Genomic DNA, 10,098 nt, shown 5'->3' with positions numbered 1-10,098 from the left:
ATTACCATTTAAAGTGGGACAGGAGTGAAGAGAGATCTTTGTTTGCAGCTCGGGTCACGCATGGCAGCCAGCCGTTCTTGATTGCATGATTAGATAAGGCCAGCCGAGATCAGTGAAAACTTTAGTGCGATCTCAAACACAAGAGCTCAGTTTCTACTTTTCCATGTTTATCTGTGTACGTACACATCTTCTAATTGCTCCTTTAATTCACCTTCAACTCCACATGAACGGATACGGCAGTAATGAAAACCATTTATTTGAAAATGTGCGATAAAGGGGAAAAACCCTACAAAGCTAGCGTGGTTGTTACACATGATGTATGGAAAAATCAAAGTTCTGTTTATGATGACGCGGCTCCATTAACAATAATGGATAAAGAATCTTAAAAACTGGCAACAAATTCAAAGTTGTCACATATCTGAGACGCAAATCAACAGTTTTCACTTCAGAGGACCGAATAAGAGCGATCAAACACAAAGACTGAAACACGCCTTCACATGGTCGAATTTTAAAGGGTCTCATGTTTAAAAAAACCAAAACGCTCTGCTTTGTCACATGACAGAGGTTTCAGTCTATCAGCTAAATGTGGCACTCTGATTGGCTCCTGAAGGAGTTTGAAGATGAATACGAGCATAAAAAAAAAACAAAAAACAACCCCATTAAAGCCCTTACATTGCAGTCGAACTAGATATGAAGAGGTAGAGAATAGAGAAAGAAAAGAACTAGAGAACAGACGTCTGTTATAAATTCTTGTACTGCATCTGATTAAAAATACAAATTTCGATGGTTTTATAGGCAGAGGTCTTCAGTCTGCATCCTCCTCCTCCGACTCGGACTCTGAAGGAAAGGAAACATCCGTCACCAGACGCGTAAACTCGACGTGCATTTAGTTACTAACATTTGGAGACCATAAACACGAGGCGCGTTTTGGGGCGTCTCCCATCAGTGGCAGACAGAAACGAGGTGCTTACCTTCCTCTGCGTTCTTGAGCCATTCAACAAACTTTTTCATCTGCTCAAGGAAAACGCTTTTTCCTTTAGCTTGGTGGGCTTCATTGTACCACTTCAGAATCGCCTCCTCGCTCAAGACATCGGCTGGGAGAAAAACACACAAAGATAAAAACGAGAACATAAAACAGAAAAAGAAATCATTTCAACTCGACGCCAACAGCACAGATGCGTCCGCAGGTGCCGGGAAAACAAATGTCACCAGGCAGGTTGATGACATCAATCAAGGCAAAGTTTTGGCTATAATCTCTGGCCATCTGGCATCAGTCGCACAAGCCTGCGTCGCTTCCTGCCGCAAAGTAAACGTCTTTACTGGTGGGAACAGGAGCCTTATGGGCATAATTAACTCACCTTTGTAGAGCAGTACGACGATCTTCTGAAAGGCCTTCATGAAGTGGATGTTGTCATAGCAGTACTCCTGGATCTTCAGCAGCAGCGTGAGCTCTGAGAGGCCCTGGGAGGTGAAAGCCTTCAACAGCGGGCTGTATTGCTGAGGATGGAAACCAGGGAAAAGCTGGAGTAAGAGTTTTACCACTGTGAAAGTTTCACACACAGAGTGGGAGGGGGAGATGCTTCTGATTTCTCCCATTACTTCCACTTTGCCTTACTAAATCAATTATCTTCTCTGCAGAGTTCAAAGCCTACAGCAGCGCGGATTTTCTAACATCTCCGAGGCACGATTTAAGAGCGACACCCGTACGTTTCTTTAGATCTCTCGGATCGTGTCATAACTGCCGTGGGAGAGAAGAAGAACAGGAAGAGCAGAGCGACGCAGGTGTCACCTTTAAGTGTTTGATGGCTTGTTCCGTCACGAGCTCCTCCTTCTTGTTCCACTCCACCGAGCTCATCACGCTGGACCAAATTAGTCCGATCATCGTCTGCTCAGAGATGTTGTTCTTCTTGATTTCCTCTCGGACGTAAGCAATGATCTATAAGATCCAAGCCGAGAGACGGAACAAACGTTACTATCAACGCAGACCAACCACGGCAGACATTACCTACAAGCACCCTGGCAGGGTACAGAGGTTGGCAGGAGCAGATAATATGTTCAGGCTGAGTGGATTTCAGGAATTTGCCATTGATCCACTGCATCCGTTTCCTCACCATTCCTCAAGACAAAAGGGTGACAGGTCAAGCAGAAAGCAATCTTAAGTGCTACTACACAGCGGTGTGCTGCGAGGAGCGAGTCTGTGTAAAAGAAGATGGAAAACCACGAACACTTACGTCTTTGAGGGGCTCTCCACATGACATCAGATCCTCAAGCTCTTTCTGCAGCTCTTTGCGAGCACCTATGGACTGCTGGTTCCTGGCAAAGTCGGAAATCTCCTTGAGCCCGGCGTCTGTGAAGTACTTTGAGAAGTGCTCGCAACTCCGCTTGTTGGCCGGGAAAAGTTCCTGCAAATTTACATAATCAAACATTGAAGCAGACTGAACAAGCCTTCATCAGCAATTAGGAGGCCTTTGGTGCAGTAGCTGCTGTGACTGCCACAATAGTTTGAAACTATTCAATTTATGCAGAGCCGTAATTAAGCAGTCATATTTAGAATACGCAGACAGGCCGCTGAGCGGCATGGGGAAACGCCGCTTCGCCTAAGCCTCGTAGAGATGTTGTAGCGAAGATGTCGTTCTCACCATAAGCCTGTTGTCCATGCCAACCTTTCGAAGACTGGCAGCAACCGAGTTGATGTCCTTTTCAGAAAGCCAGGATTTGAAGAGTTTTACAGCAAAGCAAGGCGAAACACCTGAACAAATGCACAAAAATGTGAGTCAGCTGTTACTGACAGACCTGCCAGGATAAAGAAAGTCAAAGTAATCCGCCGGTAAACACAACACCGAGGCTCTTAACTGGAAAAATGCCACAAACAAGAAAACATTCAAGTGTGGACCAACGGGTAAATCAAATAAACATCTGCATCTACAAGCTAAATAAAAGTGTATGATGATGATCAAAAAGGTAAAACCATCAGCATCCGTCGGGTCCTTTCAAAGAGCGCAGCAGTGGATGCTGATGGATTAACTCATCACATCTATTAGCTGTTGTGTTTGTGGTTAATCTCTTCTTCTGGTACAACACAGACAACCGGCTGACAACGCCCACTCAAAGCAAAACTTCACAGCATCATCTGCACCTTTTACTGCATCACACATTAATAATACTAGCATGTAACAAGAGCACTTATTTGCACAGAAATTAGCATTACTCCATTACTCTGAAGCTTTTTTTAAAATTGCCTTTTCATTAGGGGGGCTGCGAATGGAAAATATTAAGCATTCCCTTCATGCACGTGTAAAATGTAGTAACGTAACGCAGGCGCATCTTTCTAGACTTTCACAGACTCGTGCAGTACTGTAAGACCTCAGGTTCTCTGTAGCCTGGCCATGCAGCTGCTATCAGCATGCACAAATATGCAAACTCTGTGTCAGAGGGACAGACGTTAGGCATCTCTGTGTGTAGCAGAGCAAGTCCACTGTGTGACCAATTACATTGACTTTGGTTACTCAGGGGTGGACAGCTTTTTTAGAATATATTTTATAATTTAACTATATTTGTAAACAAAGAGTGGAGCAGACAGTCCTGAAGCAGACGTTTGACACCAGCTGCTTTAATGGAGATTCCCCAAATGTTTTCTTTGTGCGTTCAGTTATTTTAAAGACTCGTCTTTGGAATCATAAAGGATACGACTTCCCATCGCTGACTTTCTTTCAGGGAAAAAAAGGGAGAAAATGGATTCAAATGTGACTGATGACAAGTAAATGACGAGAGAAAGAACAACTTCCACAACTCAAATGGGAGGATAACATTGCAGTGACAATGTTTAATATTGAAAGTTTAATAATTTAGTTCCACTCATTGAGTTTCGGCCCTGCTGAATGAGCAAAACGTGAGATTTCTGCAGCATTTTTTCCCCTGATTAATCCCAGCAGCTGAAAACAGACACGTCTGCAGGCATCAAAGGCTTTTCCATAGTCTCTGACTAAAATGAAAGCCTACATACTGTCAACACTCGTTTGCATGACTGCCCGTCCCTCTGCTACTTCTACATTAATACCTGCAAAGCATTCAGGCTGTCCAGATAAAGCAAACAGTGCGCTGTGTGTGTACAGGTCCTTAAAATGTCTGATAAATGGTGGCTCGGGAAGAGAAACCGTGAACATAATTCTGCACACAGACCGAGTATTAAAGCAGAGTACCTTCTTTGACCAAATTCTCATTGAAGAGGCTGCTGAGAATGGATGCAGAGATGTTCCCGTTGGCCAGCAGAATCCCTGTTAGCATGGCCAGCTTGTTGCGCTCAGACTCTGTGAAACCCTTGAGAAACAGCAGCAGCTGTAAAACAGTAAACATACAGGCTGAACCACAGCAGAGGCAAAGCTGTACTCTTTATATTTTAAACTGAAACAAACTGCTCAAGACCATGACCCGGTCAGGCAGGTCAGGCTACCTACGTGACCCGGCTATGCAGAGAAACAAACCTTTTTGATCTCCTCTTCAAATCCCTTCTCCAAGTATTTGTAGCGCCTAATGAGCTTGTTAAAGACCTAAAGGGGAAAAATTGCTTTATTATCCATAAAAACAAATGGATATTAAAACGTGAACTGAACACAGTGGTATTCACCTGTGCATATGCCTGCATGGTCTCCATGTCCTCTTGTGCTTTGAAGAGACAGAACTCTGTACAGGTCATGTCATCTGACAGCGTACCCCCGGGGGCTGAAATTAAACACATATTCATGTCTTAGGCGCATCACATGTTTCACCTCTGCTGATCACTGTATCGACATCAATTCAAAAACAGGGGGGACACTTGTGCACGCCAGTATTAACCTGAAGACCCAGAGAGCGCTCGACTGGGGGACACATTTTATTACCATGGTATAATGCAAAGTTTAAAAGAAATGCCTGCAACTCACCCAGCATTCCACCAGCCACCAGGATGTCGAACAAAGTTTCGGCATAGCGTCGGTAGTCAAGCTTTGCACCAGAGGCATCAAGGAACTTTGCGACAGCTTCCAAATCAGTGCCAGTTTGGTTCAGACCCTGCACAATGCTCTCCTGAAACTGGGAAGGGTCAAACCTCTCCTTTTCATCTGTGCAAAAAGAACAAAAAGACAAATTAGTTCAGTTCATTTTTTATTTCAAATGTATACATTCAGCATCATTTCGTGATATCATTCCATTATTTTGTTTGAAAGGGAGTAGGCAGAAGTATACACTTGTTTGGCTCTACCCCCACAAATTTTACATCTCATTCATTTAGTTTTCTTTTAGTCTTAAACAAACAAACAATGAAACAAAAGCAAAACAAAACAAAAATCATCACAATATAGTTACTTTCATATAATAAAAGACAGAATATGTAAATTAGCAGATTCACAAATACTGAAACAAATAAACCAAAACATCCCAATTACCGTCCTGGGTTGACCCCATTTTCTTCATTCTTAAATTTGTTTTTTATATTTTATTTTAAACTGGTATATGTTGTTGCTTTCTTTTATTTCTTATGTTAGACCAGGGGTGTCCAACTCAAATACACAGTGGGCCAAAATTCAAAACTGGAACAAGGTCGCGGGCTGACGTTAATATTTATTGAGAAAAAAAAAAAAAATCCCTCCAGATTTAAGAATGAATCTTTTCTTATGGACTCAAACAAGTTTTGCTGAAAAACTGAATATGGAACAAGCAAAGCTTAATACTAAACAATATATATGTTAGCTGTATAATACCAGTAGGCCAGCTCTAATAATAATTTGGTATGGCTTCGTGGGCCAGAGTTTGACACCTATGTGTTAGACTGTTCCATAATTTAACTCCCACTATGGAGATAACTTACTTTAAAAAGTAAGTTAACTTTAATCCACCAGAAATTTGGAGTCAATAAATAACAGACAGACATTTAAAAAAAAAATATTTCTCTCTCTCTAGCTGGAGGCTGTAAAAAAAAACTTTTTTCGAGTCATTTGGACTTGTTGGTGCGTTTTCAATCATTGTCCTGGTGTATAACACAAATGTGCTTGAGGGCATGAAGTAGTGGCTGAATGTAATCGTTCAGGACTTTCTGGTAGAGAGCAGAAGTCGTGGTTCCATCAGTTGAGCAGGTCCTGAAGTAGCAAAGCAGCCCCATGCCATCACACTCCCACCACCATGCCTGACTGTTGGCATGACGTTGTTTTCATGAAATGCTGTGTTAGGCCGGTTTTATGTCTCCACCCGCGTACATGATTCTGAGAGGACAGAGGGGGAGAGGGGTTTTCACCCACCCCAGATGTGCGTCTGTGCGGTCACCCAAGATCCTGGAGGACTGGATGACGTAAGCAACTAAGTGACGTAAGTGTGATGGAACAGAGCAAGGAGCAAAACCAGAGTTCACCCAAAACGGGAGGGCCATGAAAAAACTTCAAAGGCCAAAAAATAAAGCATGAAAAGCAGAGATGGTGGCTGCAGTGACCTTTTCATTGTTTTTAACGCTGTTTCACTTCAACTCTTTGTTTGTTAGAACTTCGCTCTTATCTGCAGCTGCCTGATGGATCAACAACAGCACACAGACTGGTTTTACCACGTACTTTGTAAACTACCTCAGTCTCACAAGAGAGCTCTCTGCAGGCATCTGGGCAGTCCTCAGATCAGAGCAGACAGCGAACGCACCGTCTGCTCAGCCATAAAAACAGCTTCAGTTTTACATCAGATGTAACTGAGCCAAGTGAGGCCTGCAGTTCTTTAGATGTTGCTCTGGGTTTGTCTGTGACCTCCTGGATAAATCGCTCATGTGCTCTTGGAGCCGTTTTGGTAGGCCGGTTGCTCCTGTGAAGGTTCACCACGGTTCCAGGTTTTCTTCACGTCGCTGACGGCTCTCACTGTGATTCACTTGAGTCCCAGAGCCTTACAAACGTCTCTGTAACCTTTTCCAGCCTGATAGATGTTTTGTTTTTCAGCTGTTTCTTTAGCTCATGGCATGATGTGCTGTTCTTTTATTTAAACCTGCTTCACTTACCAGACAGCTTCTATTTAAATGAGTGGTGGGCGATCGTGGCTCAAGAGTTGGGAGTTTGTCTTGTAATCGGAAGGTTGCCGGTTCGAGCCCCGGCTCGGACAGTCTCGGTCCTTGGGCAAGACACTTCACCTACCGCCTACTGGTGACGGCCAGAGGGACTGATTGCCCAGGGCAGCTGTGGCTACAACTGTAGCTGCCTCCACCAGTGTGTGAATGTGAGAGTGAATGAATAGTGGCATTGTAAAGCGCTTTGAGGGTCTCGAAATGAAAAGTTATTTAAAACTATATAAATGCAATCCATGAAATGATTTCTTGGTTCAGCAGAACTCATTTCATGGATTGAAATGATGTGTGGGTGTGGCTAGTGAAGCTGAACTTAGATTTCGTTTAAAAAAAAGAAAAAAGGGGGACTCAGATAGTTCAGATTTTTGGCATGATGAAGAGCCAAAAGTCTTTTAAATACTACATATATTTTTTTCATATTAAGTATTTGTTCCCAGTTACAAAACGTTGGCAGAGAATGTAAAAGATTAAAAACAGGCAAATTTTGGTACTGCCGGCCTGCATTATTGTAGGGTCTTTGACAATAGTTGTAAGTCAAAGACTAAGTGGTTGAGATTTGGTGCTATATAAATAAAATAGAATAGAATTGAATCAGAACTGAAAATTGGCATTGGTTATCTGCAAGATTTTTTTGTTTTAATTATGGCATCAAGGTTGGAGTCAATCCAGGATTTCACAATCTGTGCTTTTCCATTGCTGGTAGCATGAAAAGCTACAGGGAGGACAGGCGGGCGTGATCTGTATATCCTGATGAAACCACCTGTGTTTAATGTGACCAAAACAAAGTGATGCTCGGCGGTTTCTCACCTCTTTTCCGAGTTTTGAAACGCTGGCCTGTTAGCGTAGGCTTCTGCTGCCTTTGATTACTCATAAAAACACTCTGCAAGAAAAACATAAATGAGCTCAGGGTGAGGAAACAACAATGGGATCCGTCCGCACAGTTCCACCCATGCATAATCAAATCTGCATGAATCATACAAATGTTGTGTGCATGTGGGAGCGCAACGTGAAACAAGCCAGATGTTAGCCACCCCCATTATTTGTTTGGGAGGGAAGGGCAGAAGCTGGTATGAGCCTTCACCCCTGGGGATGTATACACACACATATACTCATACAGGTATAAACAACAATGCTATTTACCATAAATGTTAGCGGTAACCACAGTTATTAGCATCGTCCACGTCACCACGCGTGCTAAATGTACGAGCAGCAGTGCATGCACAGCACCATACGAGGACATTTGTCTACCTTCGTTCATTGTCATGATACGAATCTATAAAAACAGCACTTTACTCTGTACATATTATAAATATCACACCAAAAAAGGCCAGCTGTGACAGTCTATATTTATCAAAGCCGAGCGAGCCAACTCTGGATATCTGACTTCAGATAACACAATAACACTGGGGCAGTGCTAGCTTGCTGCTAACTATAATCCATTTTCCTGGAATTTCCATCCGCAGTGTCGCAGTAAACTGAACTAGTGCGAGCAGCGCTCGGCTCCACAAAGAGAAAAAATTAGTCAGAAACTCACCGAAATCCTCTTTAAGAACAAAAACAGTCCGTGACAAAGAAACTAGTATAACTGGACTCCAGTACAACCAGTTCTAGGGAAGAGGAAGCTGTAGACGTAACCGCGCGTGCGCACTAACGCAGTCTATTTGGGTCACCACACTTGACTGAAGAGCGAAATTTAAGCGGTTAAAACCAAATAAATAACATGCAGTGATACTGCAGGTCTTCTCTGGATGCAACGCAGGAGTGAGTGATATTTAAAAGAAAATCTGGTTTAAACCCCAAATACCGTAAAGTCCGAATCTGTAAATCAGTACAAGAAGAGACAAACACCCCCCAACAAAATCACAAATATGAGTTTCCTGTGCACAGAGAGCGACTTTAACTATTAAACTTGGCCCAGAGTTTCATTAAAAGCTCGTCAAATCGTCGTTGCTATGTAGTATTAAGACACAGGAGGGGGGTATTGTGCTGTCGGGTGGATGGAGTGTCTGTCTATATATAACGATGAAGGAAAACTTTAATGTTGCTTCACACTCACCTCGTAAATCTTGGTTTTATTCCCTAAAGTCGTGTGGGAACTTCTTCAAACAAGTTTGGCCAACTATAACCTAACCAGTTCGCCTTTTTACAGTTACTTATGTGAGAATAATTTAACAGATCATAATACCGCATAATGAAAGTTCACTTTTAAACAATCAAAGTCCAGTTTACTTTTTTAAAATTCTTCCAAGGCTCAATGTCTCTGCAGCAAACCGCCTCTTTCCTCCGCACAGGAGCCATGGAGCAGTTAAAACAGCTCACGTTGCCTGAATGTTTAGTTAGTAAATATGAGGAGGAAGCAGCTCGCTGTTTGCTTTCTGACTTGGATGTTTCGTTAAACTATTATGTGTGGGGACAAAAGATGAAGTGGCATTGTTTCCGACGACACCTGAAGGCACCACCTCCCCAGCGCTGGAGGTGATTAGGGGACTCACTGGACGAGCTGACTAGCCCAGAGCCGCCTCTCCAGCCACTCCCTACGCCCGGCAGTTTCTGCGCTCTCAAGTCCATCAGAGCTCCATTCAAAGTGCTGAGATTCGGATGAGAGCCTCTTCCAGCCTCATCCAACACAGGCAGACACTAGTTAACCCAAAGACAGCAGGAAGGGCTTCAGGAGCCTCTCCTGACTTGGAGAATCATCCCGGGATCTTTTTTTTTCTTGTCCGTGGAGTGGATTTAGGACAAGAGGGAGCAACTTCCACAGAGCTAAAGCGGTAAGTTGTTCTGGAAGTGTAAAGCTTTTTTCTTCTCCGTTGGCTCTGGTTTATCGCTGTTACATTTTCGGAAACTCTTCAAAAGTTAACTTTCCATTTCTTTAGATCGCCTGCTTCCCAACTCATTCATTCCTCCCCTCTCCGTACAGGAGGGGGGTTGGGGGATAAATATATACGTTTTTATTTTTTGTGTCTGTTTCTCTCTTTCTCTCTGTGTGTTTCTTACTTTTCTATGACTTGGGGAGAAAGCGCAGGAGGGATTTC

At 43.1% G+C, this 10,098-nt stretch overlaps 2 protein-coding genes across 6 annotated transcripts in view; one reads left to right on the top strand and one right to left on the bottom strand.

Annotated features, from left to right (window-relative positions):
- Positions 1 to 613: 613 nt before the first annotated feature.
- Positions 614 to 8,751, bottom strand: LOC146651655 (eIF5-mimic protein 2-A-like). The gene is made up of 12 exons (XM_085384251.1): positions 8,598 to 8,751; positions 7,871 to 7,943; positions 4,920 to 5,096; positions 4,625 to 4,719; positions 4,482 to 4,547; positions 4,200 to 4,335; positions 2,640 to 2,749; positions 2,232 to 2,402; positions 1,790 to 1,936; positions 1,359 to 1,497; positions 972 to 1,094; positions 614 to 837 (listed from the first exon to the last, which is right to left on the bottom strand). Exons 2-12 carry the CDS (start codon positions 7,932 to 7,934, stop codon positions 806 to 808), a joined length of 1,260 nt encoding a protein of 419 aa, XP_085240377.1. The 5' UTR covers positions 7,935 to 7,943; positions 8,598 to 8,751; the 3' UTR covers positions 614 to 805.
- A 799-nt stretch (positions 8,752 to 9,550) lies between these two features.
- myo1b (myosin IB) overlaps positions 9,551 to 10,098 on the top strand; it is a 55,948-nt gene continuing 55,400 nt past the window's right edge. For all 5 annotated transcript variants that reach the window (XM_085384250.1, XM_085384249.1, XM_085384247.1 and 2 more), the window contains exon 1: positions 9,551 to 9,834. The gene's annotated coding sequence lies outside the window, so the exon portion shown is untranslated. The remainder of the gene's footprint in view (positions 9,835 to 10,098) is intronic.

This window comes from Rhamphochromis longiceps, linkage group LG16 (assembly GCF_057381845.1).
Source record: "Rhamphochromis longiceps isolate RC_006_pf linkage group LG16, R_longiceps_female_GT1.1, whole genome shotgun sequence".
Taxonomy (NCBI): Eukaryota; Metazoa; Chordata; class Actinopteri; order Cichliformes; family Cichlidae; genus Rhamphochromis; species Rhamphochromis longiceps.
Note: the sequence above shows the minus strand (reverse complement) of the source record. Positions and strands in the feature narration are given on the sequence as shown.